The 23419-nt window shown below is 52.8% G+C and overlaps 1 protein-coding gene across 1 annotated transcript in view; it reads right to left on the bottom strand.

The window, feature by feature from the left end:
- BSN (bassoon presynaptic cytomatrix protein) overlaps positions 1 to 23419 on the bottom strand; it is an 87946-nt gene that overhangs the window by 27833 nt on the left and 36694 nt on the right. Inside the window, exon 3 of the mRNA XM_061196820.1 lies at positions 11208 to 11616. Coding sequence (XP_061052803.1) covers positions 11208 to 11616 — 409 coding nt within the window. The remainder of the gene's footprint in view (positions 1 to 11207; positions 11617 to 23419) is intronic.

The following is a 23419-nucleotide window of genomic DNA, read 5'->3' as shown; positions in this document are numbered from 1 at the left end:
CCTCTTCTGCAGACCGCTTAGCCTCACGCAAGTCAAGTCATGGGTCTAGAAGTTGCCCCTGCGAAACTCAAAGACCAAGCCTGGCTCTAGAAACCATGAGAACAGTGATGCTGCAGCACTGGAGAGTGAAGCCATCCCCCAAACCGGGAACTGTTAACTCATCTAGATGCTTTGAAGACCCAAGGCAGCTTTGTCTACCTTTGGACAAAGAAAGCTACAGAGGAAACAATCTGTGTCCCTGGGACTCAGCCCAAAGACTCCTTTAGAAAAGTCATTTTTGGTGAGGGTGATGGGGGTTCACTCCCATCAAAAGCGGGAGCTCCCAGGAGCAAGCTGTTTTGGCTCACCCTCAGAGGGACCCTGGGAGATGGTTACGCTCTTGAGGGGAGGCCTAGGTCCTGGCCCAGGGCGGCAGCCACTAACTCAGTTCCTGTGGTGGGTGCGCAGCCCACGCTGGAGGTCCCATCTCTGCAGCACACCCTGAGGTGGGACTTCCCGAGAAGAGGAATCTGAGAGGTAAGGCTCTTTCTCCTGGGACTTCAGGGTGACCCTCCTTTGGGTTCTGGACAGGGTTGAACAAGGGCCTGTGCTAAAACTCCTGCACTCACCACCAGAACCTTCCCTTACCCAGCCCCTATCACCCAGGCTGTCACAGGCGTCTCACCTAAAATAGAACCTCTCCAAGAAACAGCTAAAACGCCCCTCAGTGACTCATCTCCCAGATGGGCGTAGCTATTTCTATCCAGCTTCTTCCAGACAGCAGGAGCCTTGACCGTGCCCTCCCCCAACCCCTCCCAGGCTCAGGCCCAGGCAGATAGGGCCAGCACACAAGGCCACCCAAGGAGAAAGCTCGCTGGGGGATCTCTCTGAACCCAGCAAGACTTCCCTCTCTGCCTCCCCCATGGAACTTCAGAAGCTTGCTGGGAGGGGCTCATCCTCCACCTCTTCCTCCCTACTCCAAGGTCCTTACCCTGTGTTAGGGGGATGGAGGCTGTCCACTGGGTAGGGAGGGAGATGGCTGTGCACCACCAGCCCACCTGCCCACCTAGGCTGGGTATACATGACCAGGCCTGGGGCAGCTCCCCTGGCTCTGGAACCAACAACAGCAAGAGTCTTCCTCGGCTGGACACAGTGTCTGTGGCTCCTGGGTACCCTCCTAGCTGGCTGCCCACCAGAATCAGAGGGCATGGCCTTCTACCAGTGTGACAGGGAACCTCTCTTAGAGTCTCGTTATCAAATATCTCCATAAGCCCTTGGCCCATGGCCAGGAGGTGGGCAGGTCACAGACTTCATGTCCCAAGACCCAGAGATGGAGCTAAGGGGACTTCCCAGGGCTACTCTGAGGTAGATGGTTCTGCCTGCCATCAGCTTCGGTCAAGCTGATCCTTCTTGCCAGCAAGGGGACCCATTGTGCCATCTCAGAGGCATAGATGCCCCTGCACCCAGCCCAGTGGGGGTCTGAGCAGCAGAGGGGATGGAAAGGCTCAGTGTGGTGTGCAGCCAAGAGCTGGTCCGCAGATAGGGGAAGCAGAAGCTACAGGAATGTGGCTTCCCATAGGGAGCCAGTGCCTGCTCTGCCAGGAGCCGGCCAGAGATTCAAAAAAGCAGGCCTTGTGGGTTCCTGGCTCTGAGGGGACTTTCTCCCCGAGAAGAGCCTTTCTCAGCTGCTCCCTTACTTGCACTGTTCAATCACAGAAGGGCAGCTAAGGCAGTGCAGCCTACTAAGGATCCAGAGGCCTGGGACCAGGCTGGGGGCTCTGTGAACCACACGTCTGCGTGGCCTCTCCCTGCGGCTCTCTCCACTGGGCTCTGGGGCAGGAAGGGGTGTGGGGAAACTTTTTGGGAGGGGTTTCTACATCTTTCCCACAGGGGCACTGGTGGCACTGCACCTGCCACCCTGCGTCTCAGTCCCAAAGGGTGGGATCCAGCCTTGCACATCATATTTGGCCCCAAAGGATGCTGCCCAGGGAACTTGCTTCTGCTCCTGGGTGGGGCCTGCCGCACTGTCACCTCTGTGGCTACCAGGAAGCTCTGAGGGCCCCCAGCAGTAACAGGTTCTCTTTCCACCATCCCCTCCCACGTCCCCACCAGCAAGGAAGGAGGGTGGCAGACGTCACTTAGCCTGCCTTCCTGCAGAGAGCAGCGCTTGCCTCCGAGCCCAGCCCCACCTGGGAGAGTGGGCATGCAGGGTGTCAGATCACTGCACTGACATCGTGCCTGATGCTGCATTCATTCTTTTTTCCATTTTGGTACAAGTTGAAACATCACAGGAGCAGCTTATAAATGAGCCTTCCCTGCTGGTGCCAAGTCTAGAGATTCCTGGGAGGGCCCCACTGGCCAGTGTGACCTCATGCTCTTCCGGGCTGTGAGTCACTCGCCAGGCCTCGACAGGAGGAGGCACATAGCCCACTGTGGGCTGGGAAGAAGGGTGGGCCTGTGCCCTCGCACTGCCCCTAGCATTGGACACATCACCTGCCTCATCCAGCATCTAGCTGCCCCAAGTCTGCCACCAATCTGCTTTACCTGTCAACTGGTTAACCTCAGGTTTAGGCGCGGGTACCACAGGGTCCCATAGAGCAGGGCACATTGATCCAGAGCTGGATCAGCCAGGCCTGGCCCACTGGGGAGGCCTGTGCCAATCTCATCAGGTAAGGACCCTGAGGGGGACCCTGGGAACCTGCCCAGCATCTGAGGCCAGGATTTGGGTCGTGGAGGCTGAACCCAATTGCCGCTTGGGGCTGGAAGGCCTCACTAGCCTGAAGCTCCATGAAAGGGAGAGAATCCATCCCCTTGCTGATCCTCCTCCACCTCCCGATATCCCTCAACTCCCCTCCGATCCTACCCCAGACGGGCTCCCCTCCTTCCCAGGCCTGTCCACTGTGCCCTATAAAATCTCCTGTCCAGCACCGAGCCAACTCCCCTACACCCCATCCCCATACTCCTCTTGGACCCCAGACGACCTCTCTAGGAGAAGCTGCACTCCCTGGATTTCAGAATGTGGCAATGCCTCACCTTCTCTCTTTTTTTTTAAATTAATTAATTAATTTATTTTTGGCTGTGTTGGGTCTTGTGTTGCTGTGCGCGGGCTTTCTCTAGCTGCAGCGAGCGGGGGCTACTCTTTGTTGCGGTATGCGGGCTTCTCACTGCCGTGGCTTCTCTTGTTGCGGAGCACGGGCTCTAGAGTGTGCAGGCTTCAGTAGTTGTGGCATGCGGGCTCAGTAGTTGTGGCTCGCAGGCTCAGTAGTTGTGGCGCCCGGGCTTAGTTGCTCCGTGGCATGTGGGATCTTCCTGGACCAGGGCTCGAACCCGTGTCCCCTGCATTGGCAGGTGGATTCTTAACCACTGCGCCACCAGGGAAGTCCCTCACCTTCTCTTTAAACTCCCTAGGGCCCTCGGGGCTCAGCCATTGGCTTCCCCACCCTGTTCCCCTCCTGGCTCCTGCTGCCTTCCAGGCCCCCTCATCATGCCCTCTAGTCTCAGAAGTCCTTGGCCCTGGCCTCCCAGGCTTCCACTGCATTGACTCCCACAGTCACTGCAGATGGCAGCCACCCACTAACCCACCTGACACCTCTATCCCTCAGCCTCACCCTCAAACTTACCCTCGCCCAAAACTGTCTCTCCTCCCAAACTACCCCTGTGCCTGTCCTCCTCCAGCCTCCAGGTCATCTCCTAGGCCTCCCCACTGCAGCGGGCCTGGGGCCTTGTGGAGACCTCCCCCACCGAGCCTCTGCTTTCTGTTCGTCCATGGGCCCTCTGCTTTCACATCCCTTCCTACCCCGCTGAATCTATGGTCTGCCGATCCTGTCACACTCTGCTCAATGTCTGTGCTCTCTTGACCCGTGTCTGCTCCAGAATTAGATCCAACTGCATACCTTTTTCTCCGGGCCTACACCTGAACAGCTGAATGGGTACCAGGCAAAGGGGCTCCACTGTAAATTAACTTATGTCCTAGCTTCTCCCGGGCCCCCCAGCTGCCTGGTTAACTCACTCCATCTCTCCAGTTAGCTTTTCTCCACAAAGGCTGGTTCAATTTCTCCATCCCCATCCCTGCCTGTCATCTTCCCCTGCCTTCTGGATCAAATGATGGCCCTGCTTCCAGTGTCTCAAAAAGGAGCCACATAATAGGATGCCTCCTCCACACTCAGAATCTAGACCTGCCTTTTCGGGGGCCCCACTCTTTCAATCATGCCCCATCTCCCACATGCCTAGGCATCGCTTTCCTCTCGGAGCTCAGATAGCACCACTGTCTCCTGCTTTTCAGAAACCCTCTCCTGCCTGCACACCTTCCCTAGTTACTGTCCGGGCTCTCTCCTCTCCTTCTCAGCCAAGCTTCTCGAGAGTTGACCACATGGATGAAGTTCAAAAAACACTGTGCTGAGTGAGAAAGGACTTACACAAAAGAGTGCATTCTGTATGATTCCATTTATATGAAGTTCTGGAATAGGCAAAACTCATCTATGGTAGATAAAAAATCAGAGCAGCAGTTGTCCCTGGAGGAGGGATGAGGATGGACAGGGATGGGGCCTGAAGAGACTTTCTGTGGTGAGGGGATGTTGTCTGTCTTGACTGGAGGGCTTTGGGTGACACAGGTGCATGCTTTTGTCAAAGCTCACTGAATGGTACATTTAAGCTTTGTACATTTCATTCTATATAAATTTTACCTTAAAAAAAACCTTAAATACTGATCTCTAACCAATGAGAGGCTTACTGAAGTGTTTAGTGGGAAGCATACTGATGTCAGTATATGGCTGTGAATCTCCAAGGTCTCCAGTCCTGACCTGCCTGCACGCCAGGGTCTTAGATTTGTCACCCTATTGCACTCCACTTGGGTGCTCACAGACAACTCCAACTTGACACGACCCAAACGGAAGAATTCTCCATCTCCATCTCCTACCCCCATGTCCACTACATTTCCATAACCTGTCTGTTTAGCCTCCAAAATACACCAGGAATCTGTCACGGTTCCCCCACCATGACCATCTCTACCCCAGCCCCAGCCTGCCCCTACAGGCTATTCTCCACACAGCGGCCAGAGTGTGGGGTGTATGTCTGTGTGCTATTGTTGTATACATATACATCTATGAAGGGGAGTAAACATAAAATGTGCCATTTTAGTCATTTTTAAGTGTAGATTCAGTGGCATTAATTACATATATGATGTTGTGCAACCATCACCATTATCTATTTCCAAAAAGATGTTTTTAAATGCACACCTTACCTTCCCACTGCCATCATCCAAAACCCTTGACATCACATCTGGAGCCCCCAGCAGGATCTGCCTGCCCTCTGGACCTGGCTTGCTCCCCGGCCGTCACATGGGCCACGTACTTCCCCTCAGGCCTTCCCTGCCTCCACCTGTCTCTGGTCCAGCATCAGTCTAACAACTGCAGTCTAACCTCCCCTCCTTGTAGAAGTCCCGAAGAGTCTTGTCACAGCATCACAGCAAGTCCCACCAGCCCTCCTCCTGGTCCTCCACAACCCTGACCCCCAGGTGCGGCTGTGTGTTTGCAGGCGTGGTTACTGGTGAACGGGCTGCCTCTCCCTCTGGCTCAGAGGCTCCCCAGGGCTGAGCAACACATCTGCTGCAGCTCTGCCTGAATCCCAGTGTTGAGGACAGTTCCTGGCTTATATATGGACTCAAAAAGCATTTGTGGAGGGAAGAAAGGATGAGAAGAAGGGAGAGGGCCACCCTCTGACTGAGTAGATACAAGCGGGCCTGCTCAGGCCAAAGTTTGAGCTAACAGACAGTAGAAATGGCAGAACCAACAGGTGACCAGCCAGCAACTGGCTACTTTATGGAGCTTTCCTCCTCTGCCTCTTCCTGCCTCTGGACCCCCTGCCTCTCCCCGTCTTGTCACTTCTCCCTGCTTCTACTTTATTTCTCTCTTTCTACCCTTTTCACTCCATTATTTTTCATGCTGTTTTCTTTTGCCCTCACATACAAAATCAGGTGTTTTAGGAATAAAATTTCGTATTTTCTGTTCTGATTTAATTTTACATTCATTCTTAGATAACTTTACAGCCCCCTTTCATAGCTAAAAGTTAAGTGCCATGCCTGACGGCCGCAGCTATAAAAAACTCCCACTTCTGAACAGCCACCTCTTCCGCCTGCCCCCAGTGGCTCTGGCCTCCACCCCGTAGTGGCCCAAGCAAGGCGGCCAAGGGGCCTAGTTCCTGGGAGCAGGGACTGACAGCACGGCTGGCTGCCCAGGGCTGGCTGAAGCTTGGGGGGCATTTCCCTACTGACTCAAGAGATTGTTTGGGTCAAACTGGCTACTGCCAGGCAAACCACCCAAGGACTAGACGTACAGAGGGGAGAAAGGCCTCCCAAAGGGCCCGCCACCTGGAGATCCACTTCCTCTTTGTTTGGAGGTGGAGAGGGGAAGGCTGGGCCCAGGAAGGAGGAGGACACCTCTGCCTCTCCTCAGCTCACCGCTGATCCATGTCCTTCTAACACCCGCTCCTCTGTCCTCAGTGGCCCAGGCGGCAGTGTGGCCAGGAGGGAGCAGAGGGAAGGGGGCAAGGCTGGTGGCTGCAGCAGAGGGATCTGTGCTGCACTCACAGCACCACCCCCGGGCCAGCTGGTGGCCCAGCCCTCGCCGGAAAAGAGTGGGATGCAGGCAGGAGAGGAAGAGGCTTGTGGCCACTGCATCTCTCCCTCCCTTCTCCACACCACCCACCCTGGTAAGTGCCTAAGCCCAAGGCTTGCCAATGAGGTGGGAATGGGGGAGGGCACAGTAGCTTGGTCTTGGCTTCGTCTCAGCAAAGTCTAGACCTTGGAATGGGCGAAGAAAGACCATGATCGCTCTTCTGTAGTTTTCTTAGAGGGGCTTATAAGCGATTCTGACTAGAGCAAGGGAGGTTGAAGGCACATGGGCTGCCTGGACCTGGAAGGCTGGGGATAAGGTGGCAGCTCTGCTGCTACCCACAGGGGTAGAGGGTGGGCCTCCCACGTGCAGGCTACAGCCTCACTTTAGGTACTGTTCTGAGAGGATTCTGCTGATCCAACCGGGAAGCACAGGCGTGCAGTCAGCCCTGCCTCTGCACAGCACTCATTCCTGTGATGCTGTTGCTAGCGCGAGGACAGACTCCACTGAAGGAGTTTCAGGCCAGGATGTGCTGCTGGCGCTGCTCTGAGCAGGGCAAGGAGGCCCCTGAGGGGGCTGACAGAGACAGGCCATGCCTGCCCCCAGCCACAGCTTGTCCTCTCCAGGAGCTCACTCCCACCCCGCTGTCCACCCCGACCTTACCTTCCCCCTCCACCCAGCTGGCTCATGGCCACACCTGTCTCCTTCCCCCAGCTATCAGAACAGGTGGCTCTGTCCCAGAGGAGAAAGGGGTGGCAGGCCTGAATGCTGAGTTACCGAAGAGCAGACAGGTGGGCTAATGTGGCACGGAGCAGGCTTGGGGCATCGGCAAAGCCACTGAGGCTGGTCCCTGGACCCTGCTTCTCCTTAAACATTCGGGAGGTTTAAGGTACTTGTGTAAGAACCCACATCCAGGGAGAGAAGAGAACAGTCTTCCTGTCTTTTCCCCATCACTGGGCAGTGACTTGGCTTAAATGCTAACACCTCTGGCTTCCTGGTCAGTGCGTCCTCACAGGGAGGGTCTTTTGTGGGTGGTGAGAAATGTTCTGACTCCACAAGGAAACCCCCAGTCTTTTGCCATGGTTTCAAACAGGTTAAATTATTTACCTGCCCTGAGCAACCAGGGCTGGAGATCTCCAGGAAAAAACAGCCTCCACCACGAAGAGTGGCCAGGATAGCCCTGCTTGTTACGAACCATCCTCAGCCCAAGCAAAAATGGACTATGAATAAGGAGAATGGGGATGGGAGTCCTTGGGGTAAAACTGGAGACCTAGCTACTGGTTCTGGGTCCCCAGCTCCCTTGCTCCAGAATGAATCAGAATAAACGAAGACTTGGTCTCCTCATCTGTAAACAGAGGGTGCTCTGAGCTGCTCCCCGACCTCCATGAAGTCTTAATGTGCTCCAGGCAAACAGACCCCCAGCAAAGTGCATGGGCAGGCATCCTCCTCTCAAGGCATCACAGCCTTGAGAACCAGCCAACCTGGGCACGGGCAGGACAGCAAGTGCCACATCTGTGTGAGTGTGGTACCCATCCAGCAGCCCCTGGGTCCACTGGCCAGAAAGCAGTGGTTCCAGATCTCAGACACTATTCTGGCCACATGGGGCTGACCTGTACGTGATTCTTATCTCCAGACCTGGTGTGCTGTTTCCACAGGACCCAGCTAAAGTAATAAGACCCTGACAGATGCCATGAGACAGAAAAACCAAAACTCTGAGTTCCAGTGACCATTGGCCCAGCAGTGCCAGTCTTTTCCCTCCTTCCTATTCCTTTGTCCTCACACAGCCATTCAGCATAACAGTTCTATCACATTCCTAATCTGTGCTGCAACTTGAGTTACCAACCAGCCCCTGATTCTCTCCTTGTGACACACACGATAAAAGGTTCATTTTCCATGGTCTCATTTCCAAAGATCCAAGAGCAGATTCATTAGTGGTCTGAGAGGCATGAAACCCTCCAAGTCACTTGTGTGGTAGAAAGCTGAGGAGCAATGCATCCTGCTCACATGCCCTGATGAGGCTTCGGTGACCTTCAAGGCAGGATGCAGGACCCAGGCTACCTCGGCATTACCACACTAGCAGTTTCAGGCACAAGCTCGCACCCCCAGACAGGACCCCAATGAAGCTGCCCAGTGGCCAGTGTCTGTAGTGCATCTGTGCTGGGACTGGCAGTCCCCCCACCACTTTCCACTCTAGCTGGGCTCCTCCTAGGAAGTGAGAAATCAAAAAAGGAAGTGAGTAATCAAAAAAGGAAGTGAGTGCTGGAGCTGAAATTCCTGGAAAAGGTCACTCTGCCTGAGCCCCTTCCACCTACACCAGCCTGACTTCAGAACCCGCCCCTTGCGCTGCCCAGAACCTCAGGCCAGGCAGGAGCCCAGCCCAGGACACCAGGGCAACCCCACAGACAGCCTTGTTGGCTGATGAACATCATGTTAGAAGGGCCAGAACAGATGTGGTTTGATCAAGGTGGATCTATCAGCAGGTATGTGGGCAAAACTTGCAAATGTGCTTTCTCTTTACGTGGAAGCGTGACCAGGGAGGTGAACCTGCTTTTAGTGAAGTGACAAAGGGCAACTGCTCTGACTCAAGAACTAGGCTCTGCCAGCCCCTCAGGAAAATGGGCTGAGGGTTCTCTTCCTTGACAGGAACACCACTGAAAGCCAACCGTGAAGAAGAAAAGGTTCTGCTTGGAGACCATGGCAGAAAAGGGCATCCACCAGGCGAGAACCTGGAGAATGGTCAGCATTTCCCAAACTGAACGCCATGGAACAGCAGCCCCTAATGTTCCGTGAAAGCAAGTCTGGGAAAGGCCACCAGCAACAGCCCTGTCTTAGAGCTCCTGCATGTATATGCCTTGAAGGACCTGGTCCGGAGGCCCGCTCTTCACCAAACACTGTGAATCTGCAGTAAGTTGGAGGCCTCTTTCCTCCTGGCCCTGAGCCCCGGCTTCCTCCCAGCACAATGAGGCAGATGGACCGAGTGTCGCCAAGGTCCTCCCACTCTGCTGTTTTTCCAGGCACAGCCAAAGGCTGGCTCCCCTCCCACCTCACCAAAGGTCCTAGGCTGGGGGAGTTTGTTGTGTGGGAAGGACTGAGATGCCCACCAGGAAACTGGTGCCACCGTGTGCGGCTCTCCCTTGATCTCCGCCTACCCCACCCAGAGTCGTTTGGGTCCTGCCGCTCTAGTGAGCATCTCTGGAGGCTGGAACCTGGGGGACAGGGCCAGCACAAGAGGGGGATCCCCACAGCAGCCTCTCTCATCCCTGCCTGCCAAGCCTCCCTGTTCCTGTGAGGCTGGGTGCTTCTGGGTTCTCGCTAGCAGAAACACCCAGGTGAGCTTCCCTGGCCTTAACCACACTGTTCTAAATACTGAGGAGCAACACTTACCTAACTGATCAGTGCAGGGATGGGCTGTTTCTAATCACGGATGTAATAATCACGAGTGTGCACGCCTCCTCAGAAAGCCCCCACATTCCAGGAGCGACTGCAAACGCACTGAATCATCTCCCCACACCGGCAGCTCCTTCCTCGGAATCTCACACTTACCTCTCGCAAAGCACACGTCCCACACCCACAGCACCTCATATCACAAATAGACCCCAACCTGTGAACAATTATTCTCACTCATCCCCCCACCCATGTGGTCCAAACGGCTCCTGCTGCTGATAATCCCAGCTGTGGCCATGCAGTCACCACTCTCCATCTGGCCCAAGGGCAGAGCCCTGGGGGAACTACCAGAGACTTCTGTGGGTTACCATGGAGGAGAGGGAGGAAGCTGACAAACCCACTCATTTCAAAGGCATGGCCCCAGCCCAGCTAGTATATTGGGGCACCCAGCCTCCATGGCACCAAAGAGAGGCTCAGGGGCTTGGCTGAGCATCCCACAGCAACTCAAGGCATCCCAACACAGCAAGGGTGGGGCTGGGGACCCAGGGTCCTTTGGGGGAGAACGGAGGCCAATCACATGGAAATGGCCTTGCAGTGGCCTCTTGGTGAGTGTAGGACACTGTCTCCATGTGGATGCTTGGCCCCCAGTCTGGGTCTCTACTTTACCCCAAGGTTGTTTCTTGGGATGGGTAGCTGCTCTGCCCTATCAGGCCCCAGCTTACTGGAACGGAAGCCCAGAGGAGGTGGTTCCTGAAGCCCAGGTGGGAGGCAGTTTCCTGTCTCCCTTAACACCTTGCTCCCCTCACTGGCATCCCTCTCCAAGACCCACTGTCAGGGAGAGAGGCTGGCTGACGGCCAGGGAGACTTGCCTCCCTTTGGGCCCTGCAGCTGCTCATGGCCCTCTCCAAATGAGCATCCACTGGGAAAAGTTGTCCATAAGACTGTCATTGGCCCTCCCTAAGGCCATTTTTCCAGGTCAAACTTGGACCAGGTAAGAAAGCGTCTTCTACTCAGGACTGAGCCCAAGCTTTCAGTAGGTGCAGGAATACCTCAGGACATCTGGGGCCAGGACTTTTTCTTTGCTACCACATCTGGGAGCCAGAATACAAGCCCTGGGAAGACACAGAAGCTGATGGCCAAGGGAAATGACCAGGAAAAGAGAGCTGGTGAAAAGGGGAAACAGGGGAGGCCTGGGAAGGCAGGTGGGGTGGAGGAAGCCGGCGCAGAGTTGATTACCTGGGTGAGGTGAGGGTTGGGGTTGAACCCACACTGGTTGCAGACCTTGTTGTGACACTGGGTGCAGGTGTTGAAGTTTGGCTGGCTGGGGGTTGACGTGAGATCCGAGGTCTTACATATGGGACACAGCGTGCTGCTGGGAAGGGGGGCGATCTGGGGGACGGAGTAGGGTGATGTGGGGGTGCTGCCTCTGTCCGGTGACACAGAGGGGGACCGCCCTGATCTCTGCGTCCTGCTGTCTACCTGCAGCGTCCTGCGGGGGCCATCAGCCTCCTGGCCTGCTGGGCCCTGTGCCCTCGTCTCCTGGGGGCTCTCACGGCTGGGAGCAGGAGCAGAAGGCTGCTTCAGGGTTGGGGAAGCTGCTCTCTGGCTACCCAGGGGCTCCTTGGGGTCCAGTCTCCTGGAAACGCTGAAATGACATTGAAAATGACAATGTTAGAGATATACCTTAGAGAATTCCCCTGCAGAGGTCTCCACCAACCTAGGTGACTCTGCCAAGCCCCGTCGCCACCCTCCTCTGCTGCCCAGTGGCATCATCACAGCCCCCACTGGCTGAGTGCTGACTGACAAGTGTCCCCCGACTTGAACCCTCAGCACCAGGCCATGTGGTTGGCTCATGAGTGTCCCCTCTTACATCCCACTAAAGTGCAGAGTCTGATTCAGTAGGTCTGGGGTGGAGTTTGCACTTTTAAGAATCTCTAAGGTACACCAATAAAGATGTTAAAAAAAGAATCTCTAAGGTGATGCCTTTACTGTAGTCTGCAGACTACACTTTGAAAACCAAGGCTCTAAACCTATACATTAGTAACACCTAGGCTGATTTTAAAATTTCTGACTCTCAGACTGCACCCCAGACAAATTACATCAAAATCTGTGGGGACAGGACCCTGGCATTAGTATTTTTTTCCTCCCTACGTGATTTCAACATGCAGCTAGTTTAGCGCTACTTCCCTGGCAGGTCTGTTACATTCTGGCTTGTCCACTTCAGAGGCCGACCCCAGGAAGTTGGAGGTGAGGGTGGGGAGGCACTCCAATGCCCAGTTAATGCCATCTCCAGCAGGGACAATGGAGCCTTCCTTCTGGCAGTCTTCCGGCAGGTCTAATGCCAGACCAAGTCCATCAAGATGGGTGAAGTGTTACCTTTCTGCTAGTGCAAGGCAGGGTGGGACCGGAGTTCTAGGATCCAGGCCTTGAGCAACCATCGAGGGGCATTGGGGTCAATATGCCTGACCCCAACCTCCATCCGACATGGCCCTGCTGCAGCAGAGCCAGCAGAGTTGAGTAGTTCAATGAGGTAGAAGGCAAACCATCAAGCTAAACTCAATGCCCTATATTCCTTCTCATTTGACCCAATTTCAGTTCATTTCTGCCAGTATTCCAATTTGAAAAAAGCCAAGCACAAAAAGCCAAAAGCAATGCTTCATATTGCTTCCCTGAAATTCGATACTTGCTTCAGTCTGTATTCATTTGGGTGGATACTGGCACCCAGGCGACAGGGCAGCCTGGCTGAGAGCCACTGCAGAGGCCCGGCCACAGCCACCTGTGGAGCATCCTGGCCTGGCCCCTTCAGCCCCAGTGTTCCTGTTCCTTGTAGGGTCTGACTAATAGGAGGGGATTCTAAGTTTGCTGCCTTTATATGAAGACCATCTGCTTGCCAAAAAATTCAGGAGCCAACTGTAGGATGCCTTAGGACAAGCTATTTCAGAGGGGAGACGAGGAGCCCCCCTGGCGAGGCCCACTTCAAGACACTCTGCAGTCCTTCTTGCTTTCCGAGGAACTGCTGGGGAAGAGACACACCCTTGGTCTAATTAAGACTCTTCCAGGAAAAAGAAACACTGTTGAATGTCCATCAACCAACAAGAGCATACACCCATCCATCCAGTCTCACAGACCTGCCACTTTCTTCTTCAGTGGGATAACCAGAGTCTGAGTCTAGCCCCTCTGAGCCACCTTTGCCACCAGCTGTGAGGCCCAGTGTGGTGGTGGCTGCAGCCATCTCTGGCCCACACTTGGAACCTGGACTCTAGGGCCTTTCAGTAGACTAATTTCTAGGTATCGTAAAGAAATAATCCCACTTGGTTAAATTCATAATTTCATTTTTTACTTAAATTATTTGGGGCTAGAATTTAAAAGCAGCCCTTGAAAGCCAATCAGAAACGGACTTCCCTGGTGGTCCAGTGGTTAAGACTCCGCACTCCCAATGCAGGCGGCCTGGGTTCGATCCCTGGTCAGGGAACTAGATCCCACACGTAGCAACGAAGATCCTGTGTGCCGCAACTAAGACCTGGCACAGCCAAATAAATTTAAAAAAAAATTTTTTTTAAAGCTAATCAGAAGCTACGAAGAGCCCTTTATAACATGTGAAGAGACTGTAGCCCCTTCTCAGGCTGTGCAAGGTCAGTGGTTTCTCCTGAGAAACTTAGCAATTTCTACTGTGTTTGTTTTGCGTGAGGTGTGACAGGCAATCTTCCGTGTACACAGTGACTTTTTAATTCAGTGTTGCATCACAGTGTAGTCTTTCTCGGGGCATTTTATGTGACACTTAGGGATCCAAATTCAAGTTAACTTTCAACTCAGCTGTGGTGACAGTGAATAAACAAACAATGCCCACTGCACCCAGCAAAGTCTGCACTGGAAGGGCAACGGTCCCTGCACAGAGGCCTGACGTGTGTTCACACATCACACGGCGACTGTAGTTGACACCTGGCAATCACAATACACGCCCATGAGCCCTTCACTCTCCTGTCTCCTGGATGATTCCTCACACCTCTCCTTGATCTGCAAGCCGCCAGCATGTCCCTCCCTCTCCTCGCTGTCACTGACAACTTGCTCACCATCTCACAGGGAAAGCGGGAGCCACTGGAGGGGAATTTGTACATCTAAGGCCTCTCGGCGTCTGTCCCGCTGTGTTTGCCTGTCTCCTGTTCCCAAGGCCCACTTCTCAACTTCACAAATTCTCCCCTCTCCTTCACCGTCCATGTTTACCTCTCTATTTGGATGATTTCAATGGCCATACAAACATGTGTCTCCCATCTTGAAAAAGAAAAAAGAACTTTGGCCCACTTTCCCCCTCAGCTACTGCCTCATTTCTCTGCTGCTCTTTACAGCAAAACTTCTTGAGAGAGTGGTCTCCACTCACGGCCTCCAGCCCCTCTCCTCCCTTCCTCTCAACCAATACAGCCTGGCTTTTGCCCATCCTTCCACAGAAATCGCTCAGGTGACAGTCACCGGTGGCCTCCACATCATCAAATCTGACAGTCGCTTCTCAGTTCCTCCTCCCACCTGATCATCCCCTGACCAGCAGCGGAACTTGACAGCACTGAGCACTCCATCCTTCCTGAAATAAGCTCTCCACTGGCCTCCCAGAACACCACCCTCTCCTGAGCGACCTCCTCCCTCCTGGCCATACCTTTCCAAGCTCTTCTGCAGGGTCTTCCTCGTGTCCCAAACGAGGGACCCCACTTCCTACACTGCAGGGACTTAGCTTTTGTCCACACAAGCATTTCCGAGTACACAAACCCCTGAGGCTCAAGACCCACCCAGACTCAAGGCTTTAACTCCCACTCCCCACTGATAACTACAAATGTGTGTCTGGCCCAGACTCCTCCCCTGAGCTCCTCCCTTGGCTCACTGCCATCTTCACTGAGATGTCTTACAGGCACCTCAAACTTGCTGTGTCCAAGCTGAGCCCCTGATCTTCCCACAAATGTGCCCCTCCCCATCTTCCCCTTGGAGTCTCTGACTCCCTTCTTCTCTCAGTCCATGTCGATCATCAGTAAATCTTGTGGGCTTCAGCGTCCGGCCACTTCCTCTGCCTCCTCGCTCCACCTGTCAAGTCACTGTGCCCTCTTTTTTTTTGCACAAGCTGGGTTGCTCCCACTTGCCCCTCTACGTGGCAGTCTTCACCATGCGGCAGCTGGGATAATCCTTTACGTACATAAATCAAACCACTTCCCTTGTCTGCTTAAACCTTCCTTTCCCTCACACAGGAAAAGCCAAAGGCTTTACAATGGTCCATGAGGCCCCATGAGATTTGGGCCCTTTCCCTCCAGCCTCATCTCCTACTATTCTCTCTCCCTGTGTCCACTTCCCTTACGCCAGGCCCACTCCTGCCTCTGGGCATTTGCATCTGCTGGCACTTGCGCTCTCTCGAGTCTTTGCTCTGGTGGCATCGTTTCGGAGACACTTTCCTGGACCACCCTATTTAAAATGCAGCTTCCATCCCTCCTGCCTCTTTGTTCTCCATGGCACTGAGCACCTTCCGACTCATCATATACTATATATGTTGCTTCTGTGCACCCTCTGTGGTCCCTGCATTAGCCTGACAGCGCTATGCGGGCAGGGCCTCTGTGCTTTCTCCACAGCTGCACCTCAGAGCCTAGCACAGTGCCCAGCACATGCTGGATGCTCAATACGTGTTTCCTGGATGGATGGACTGCAGTCACATCACGACTCAGAACATTAAAATGTGGCCCCAAAATGTGTTCGAGCTGAGGAGACATGGCATGTGACAGGTATGCACTTGGCCCTCCGCTGGATCTGACCTCACGCAGGACAGAATGACAGGAACAACACCCGGAGTCCTCTCTGGCCAGGGGCTGCACCCCCAGTCCCACCACATAGAACACTCCACTTGACCACAGCAAAGGTGATACTAATCGGGCCCTCACCATGAGCGCCACATGTGCCAAGCACCTGTCACATATTAACTCCTTTAAGCCTCATAGCAAATCCATGCGGTAGGATCCAATTTGCTTATTTTACAGACAAGGAAACTGCCACACATAGAAGTTATGGAACTTGAAAAGCTATTATGACCTGTAAGTGGTGGCACTGGGATTCCAATATCAAGGCCACCAGTCCATGTCCCTAACCATGTCCCACACCACCTCTGGGGGAGCACAGTGAGGCTATGGAGGGGTGGGAAGCACTGCAATTTGGATTCTTTTTTCTTTCTTCTGAAGAGCTGTTTAAGTGGAAACTCCCTCAGAAGCGGTCTCTGACATTTTGCTTCTCACTGTAGCCCAGGCCCCAGCACCATGCTGGGCACTGAGTGGACACTCAATAAGTGTAGATGCAAAGTAAACAGGAAGTCATATGGCAGTGCAGTGAGCTCATGGAGTGGGGCTGAGCTAGGGCAGTGATGTTACTTAGTTATGACAACTTCCCCTGGAGTTTGGCCAGCAACACTGAGAGACTCATAGAGAAAACCACATTCATTCACTCATTCATTCGAGCATTCCGTCATTCGCAAACATTCACTGACCCCTGGAATGATAGTTCCAGGCCCTGTGATAGGTACTGATGGTAAGAATGGATTACGTCTCTTACAAACGAAGGTGGGTCCACAGGTGTTGGTTGTATTGCTATCCTTTACATCTTACACATATTTTATCAGTGTTCTTATATTCTCTATAAACACCTATTCAATATTTAACTAAAATAAATGTTTTTAAAAAGTGAATCAGACAGGGATCCAGTCTTCTGGGAGCCTCCAGTCCAGAGAGGAGACAGATGTGCAAACAAATCACTGTAAGACACCTCCACACAGTCCAGGGAAGGCAGAAGTCTGACAAGGCTTTGAGGACTAGGAGACATCTAAACCAGGTCTTAATGGATGGGCTGTTCTCCCCAAGATAAAGGGCAATCGAAGCAGAGAGGAAAGCACTTGCAACGACCCAGAGGCCTGACAAGGTGTAAGTCAGTGCTATTCTCAGCACCTAGAACAGCTCCTGGCAACAGTGTGCACCCAACTACCAGGACTACATGGGAAGCTCAGAGCTAAAATAGGAAGGGCCAGGAGAGCAGGGCCTCCAAGCTTTTCAAACAAGGGAGTGCTCCAGCTCTGCGTCAAGGAGATGGTGGAGGCAGGGAGACAGTGAGAATAAGGCAACAGCCCAAAAGATAGTCCAGGGACCAAGAGGGAGGGAAGGCTCAGCAGGGGTATTCTGACCTGGGGTCTAGGGAGGAGTGGTTCTTTTGATTGAGACGGAGGATCCAGGGAGAGAAGCCAACTGGTGGGTGGAGGTTGGGGAGTGAAATGGCAAAATCACGAGGTTGAGTTTGGTTTTGCTGAGTTGGTGGTCTTCAGGGGGCATCCAAGGAACATCAGGAAATGGGTCGGAGCTTGGGTTCAATTCAGACAAGTCTAGATATTTTTATCTGGGAGAGTTAAGGGTTCAGTTCACAGGTGAGCCTCAGGGGATAAAGATCACATGGAGAGCAGTGGTCCAGAAAAGATTTGTGGGGAGTATCAACATTAATGGGAGCAGAAGGGGTATCAGAAACAGAGAGGTCAGAGAAAGGAGAACAACAAGAACACAACCCCCAGGGTCAGAGAAGTTCCCATAAGGAGAAGCATTCAACGACATGCTCCTGAGTCTACGTCCCTGAGGGCTGAGAAGCCTCAGAAGCTCTGAAGGAAAAGGCTACACCCACGAGGGCCATGAGCCCTCTCCCACTCAGTCCCTTATCCTCAAGACAGGCCAGTTCTCTATCCTGCTGACCACAAGGGCCCATCCATGGCCAGAGATCCAGATTTGTCTGTGACACTCTACTGGACACAAGTCCCAAGGGGGCCAGGGTTGGAGTAGCCTAGGGCCTCCTGGGGAGGGCAGAGGAATGCCCTCCCCAGGAGGCCCTCCTTAACAAAGGTCTCCACTGGGTGCAGAAGGGAGGGAGGAAGGGAGGTGTCCACAATCAGGACCCAGCCCAGCCCCAGGGAAGACCTGGCTTCATGGATATGGCTCATCAGTAGTGAGAGCCCTGGAGGCCAGTGCTCCTCCCAGCAGCCTCCAGGAGTCCTGCTCCTTGAGGAGGGCTGGGATGAGGACAGGTGAGCAGGAGGGGAGAGGGACACTGCCATAAAGTGGAAAAGACACAGGAGGACAGGCAGGTTAAGAAGGAGGGAGAGGGCAGAGATATGAAGGAGTGGCTGGAAGACAAGCAGGGGAAGACTAAAAATGCCTTATCCAGGATAGATATTTTAAAAAGATGGCCAAGAAAGGTAGAGGATGTAAAAATTGCTGTATTTCTACCAGGTTTCCTCCCTTTCAGCATTTAAGGCTACTGACTAATCAGAAACAAGTCTTAAAGCTAGCTAGCAGGGCAGGAAGAAGCCCCTGCCACAAGGCCAATCCCGTCGGCCTCCCCACCAGCTCTCCTCAGTACCCCTGTGGCCTTCTGTCCCTTACCATGACCACTGCCGGGAGGAATAATCCAGTCAAAAGCTGGACTCCCCTCTGTCAGAAACTCCCAAGAGAGGCATGAGGCCGACAAGCTCCAGTGACCAAAGATGCTCAGACACCAGGTATGTCCATAAGGGCAGGGCCACCAGGGAGAGCCGTGGCTGCCCTAGTCCACGTGGGAAGGAGCCTGGAGGCCCTCTGGTGGCTGCAGTCAGGGAGGGCCTGCTCAGGCTGGGCAGACTGGCAGGAAAAGCAGGAAGAGACCGTGTGAGCTCCCAAGGGAAAACTAGGCTGGGTTCCACATGGCAGCATTCTAGAGCATGCCCCCCGCCACCTCCAGTTGAATACTTGAAAGAGAAATATTTCACACAAATAAATGGCTGCCTTTGCTCACCAGGAGGGGACTGAATTTAAAGAAACTGTTTTTCTAAGAGCAGCCGGAAGAGTTCCCACAGCTTCAAACAAGGTTTTGATAAATTCCTGGCTGACCTTTCTCTAACAGGCAATTATGGCCAGGAAGATGCTATGGGAGGATTTCTCCTTTAAGGTCCAGGCCAGGAAGGACCTCTAGGCCAGCCCAGCGGCCCCCGTGTATCCAGGCAGAGAAGCAAGGGCTGCAGAACGGTGGGCACCAGGATCTAGGTCCTGGGTCCTGGAGCAACTCTCTCAGGAATGGATGGGAGAATTCAGAAAGTTTGAGTTTTAAAAAAATGCCAGTTTTCACACAAGAAAACATTTCTTGACCTGCCCAGCTTTCAGGCCAGTGGCCTCCTGCCTTTTTGATCATGGGTCCCTGGTAGAGATAAGAGTTGCTGCCATCAGACACAGCCCCGGGGAAGCTGCCAGCATAAGGGGAGACACCAGCAGGAGGCTGAGAGCAAGATGGGACCCAGGCCATAACTGCAAGGAAAGCAAGCCCTGGGTACCTCATTCCCCAGCCTTGAGGCCTATCTGGGTCCACTAGGTTGAGAGCATTTCTCAGGACAATCTGATTTGGCCTTGGTTCCCTTTAGGCCCAGTCAGTCTCCAGAATCCAGAACAAGGATGGGAAATAAAGGTAACTTTCCTCTAACCCCATTAATTGGCAGAGACTGCGTGGAGGGCTGGATTTGAGAAAGATCAGTGGGAAAGACTGTTGCCACCAATTAGAAAGGTCTGTCATGAACCCAGGAGTAGGGCACATAAGCACAAAGGCCATGAACTTGTCATCCATGATGCAGAACCAAACCAGACCCTCAGACCTGCCTCAAGTGATACCCAGCTTCCAGGAGTGTCTCATTCAGAACTGGGCCAGACCCACCTCGGGTCAAATTCATCCCCCGAAAGAGACCAGAGGATGCATGTAGTGTTTACCTCTGACCTTTCCCTTGGTCCCATTTTCACCTCCAATCTGTGGTCTTCCCAGAGTCACAAGAGCTGTGTGTGGGCATCAGTCAGCTGAACCATCAAATGCCATGAGCTCGGTGTAACTCTGAAGGCTGAATGTCTCTTGCACTGTGGTGCTTGTGTGAACCATGGCTCACCTGAGGGCAAGGGAGTGGTAGATGCCATCCCCCTTAGGACTCTGTTGAGGGGTTACTAGTCCTCTAGTCATAGCTTGCCCATTCATGTCTTATGGAGTGTATCTCTAGAAGTTTTTATTCATTCATTCATGTTAAAAGAGCTCATAGGAACCATGTTCCCTAGTTCTTGAAAGTCCGAACATACCTTTGTGGTCATTAAATCTGAACAACAGCTTGGCTGGATGTAAAATTCTCAGTTGACAGTTCCTTTTCCTGAGGACTTTGCAGGTACAGCCCCTGTGTTTTCTAACTATTACTGTGGGGAGCTCTGGGCCAGCCCAATTAGTTCCCCTTATAGGTATACTAACATTTTCCTCTAGGTGCTCTAGAACTCTTTTTTTTTTTCTCTTTGAAGTTTAGTAACTTAATATTCCATATCTATTTTTCCTGAAATTCAGTATGTCCTTTCAAACTAAAGATTTATGTGTTCCTTTACTTCAGGGGGGAAACGTTTTCTATTAATTATACCTTTGAATCTTTCTCTGTTCCATTTGTTTTGTTCTCCTCTCCAGAGATACCAATTACACCTACTTTAACTTTCCTTTGTCTTTCCATTGTCCAGGCTGCTGGCAGCCCATGGTTCCCCCCACTCCCCGCCCCCCAATCTGCTCAACTCCTTGAGCAACTCCACCTCCCTAGTAACTTCTTGGCATCACACAGGGTTCAGGGACACTCCTAAACGTCCCCACATATGGTGGCTTTGCTAACCAGTCCAAGAAGGTGGTTCTTGGGTTTGGCCCTCTGGACTCTGACCTCCCTGCCCTAGTTCCGCAGAGGCAAGTTTCCCCTTCTGGGGCCCTCCCTCATCAGAACTAATTTCCCCTGTGCTTGGAAACCATTCTTTGTTCACTGCATTCCTACATACAGGTGTTTCTTAGTTTTGTTGAAGAGAGTTTTCTGTTTCTTATTCTTCTTGCAGTTTTTGGTTAGTTCAGTAAGGAGACTGAGCAAAGAGATGCTTTTAATTTATCGTATAAACCAGAAAGACATTTTACAACACAAAACAAATGCCATTTTCTGGCTTTTCACTTGTGCAAGTTCTAAGTTTTCCAAAGCATGGTCCCTTTATAAATCTGATTTAAAACTTTAGATCTTATCCTTAAGAAGAAGAAAAGTACACATTCATAAACATTTTTGTTTGCTCTCAGAAGGCACTGGACCTCCTGAAGCCCATGGAGTACAAACTCCTCAATGGCTGGTCTGGGCCTACACACCAGCCTGTCTCTCAAGCATCACCCACACGTCCCCTAACACAAGCCCTGCCTGAGGCAGGGCTCCCCAACAGGCCAGGGGCTTTCCTGCATCCACGCCCACAGGCTCTCCAGAGGGCTGGCTGAACACTTCCACAGCACCATTCCAACCTGACTTCTGGTGTGGAGCCTCCTGGGGTCTCCCTCCCTCTGCGTCCCCCACCGGCCTGGTCCCAGTGCTGCTCCTGCAAGGCACTATCTGTTTACAGTGTCCCTTAGGTCAGACTGAGCACCCCATAAGGGCAGGGGTTCCCAGAATCTAATGCGGGTGCAATCCCTGTTTGCCAGTCAAAGGAAGCAGAAGTTCACACAGGTTGTTATAATCAACTGACGAAAGATAATTTGTAATTAGGCAAGATTTATAGGAAATGACTCTGGTAGGGCTTGAAAGCAACTTCTTATTTTAGGTGAATTAAACAGTCATATTTATATCAATCATCTTTTACAAAGGTCTGGTTCAGCCAATTACCACAATTTCCAAGGGGAAAGGATCCAAAGACGGGGTTTTACTACAGTGCATAGAGGAGCTGGCTTCTTTAGCTAGAACTTAGTAGGAGGGGAGCATTATTGCTTTTAGTGCCCTAATGCCTTTTTCCCACTTATTCATCAGACTTGGGTAAAGCTCATCAGTAGGAGATTCCTGAGGGAGCCAGGAGAGGTGGGGGCCCACGCTGGGAGCCAAGAGGGCCAAAGGAGGGAAGAGGAGGCAGGCAGGTGGCAAGACCAGAGTCACCGCCCAGAGATGAGAACCAGGTCAGCAGCTCCTCAAAGGCTCTCCCCGTCACCTCCTAGGCTTTCCAGGTGGCCTGACCTGGGACACCAGAGGAAACAAGGCCCCAACCTTAGGGACTGTTCTTCCCTTTGGGCACCATAAGGACTGAACCCAGGATGCTGACATTCGTCTGGGCAAATCCCAACACATCCCTGTACTAAGACCTACAGCATGTACAGCATTTGAATTTTAAGGCACTCCCTGGCCTTTCCAGCCTGTGGTGACCAGGGTATCCTTCAATGGCACCTCCAGGCCAGCCACATACCCCCATGAACTCCCCTCCCAGGCTCAGCTTTCTGAGGCACACATGGCGGACAGGCAAATTCTTAGCCCCCTGTCTACAGCCTTCTCAAGATCTTTGGCCCCAGGCCGGCCCTTGGTTCTCATTTACCAACCCTGTCTTCCGGGAGTGCCATGGTTCCCAGGTGTGGCCCAGGAATTCAGCCCAAGCCACCGAGGTTCCTGCCCCCACCCAGCCCCAGGCTTGCAGACATCTGCATGGGGACCCCACATAGGGACAACTTTGAGCTGCGAAGCGTCCCAGTTTTCTGGCTCAGGGAGAGGACTCTCAAAGCTAGGAATCTCTAATCAGGAGTCAGGAGTCATTACATAAAGCTGAGCCAGCTTTTCCCCTGCTTCTTGCTCCAACAAATTCTACTACTTCAGCCTTCTACCAAGGGGACAGCGCTATGCTTGTCAGCTCTCTTCCAAATTCTGCTGAAACCAGGAGATAAGAGAAAACTGCAAGTCTTTGTGACAATGGAGGCAGCAGGCCCCACTCTCTCCACTCCAACCCCAACACGGCAGAAGCCAGGACTCTAGCTCAGAAAGCTTGACAAGCTTCTGCCCTGTCTTCAGACCCAGCGCAGTGGATTCAGCCGTCAGCCTGTCCTCGGGGACTGCCGGGACACACCCTCAGCCACAAAGATGGCTAAGGGCCTGCTCCATGCCCGCCCTGATCCAAGCACTGGAAGGAAGACGGGGGCCAACAATGCAGTTAGTAAGATAAGCCAGTGCCTGCATCATTAATACGTGAACTGGCTGAACACCTGCCATGCACAGGGTACTGGGCTGGACCTGAAAACACCTCAAGTGTATGAGGCTTCCCAGAGCTTGCCCTTCCAGACTTGCAGGGAAACCCCACCTAGCCTGAGGGCCCCTTAACTCCCTTCTCATGGAAAGCCAGGGGGATCCAAAAACTATGTCTATTGTGTATTTGGGGGGAGAAAGAAACACCAAAGTAACGTCTGCCCACTCCATGTTAAAAACCTCTCTGTCCAGAGATCAGCCCTGCTCTTTTTTTTAATTTAAAATTTTTTAAACTTTTTTTTTAACTAGTAAGAGCTTGCTTGCTTTTTATGTTTCTATACAATAAGGAAAAACTTATCTGTGACCCAAAAATGGTAAAAGAAAATTGTGACGGAGGATCATCCACGGTCCT

The sequence above is a fragment of the Eubalaena glacialis genome, chromosome 7 (assembly GCF_028564815.1).
Source record: "Eubalaena glacialis isolate mEubGla1 chromosome 7, mEubGla1.1.hap2.+ XY, whole genome shotgun sequence".
NCBI classification, from domain to species: domain Eukaryota; kingdom Metazoa; phylum Chordata; class Mammalia; order Artiodactyla; family Balaenidae; genus Eubalaena; species Eubalaena glacialis.
Note: the sequence above shows the minus strand (reverse complement) of the source record. Positions and strands in the feature narration are given on the sequence as shown.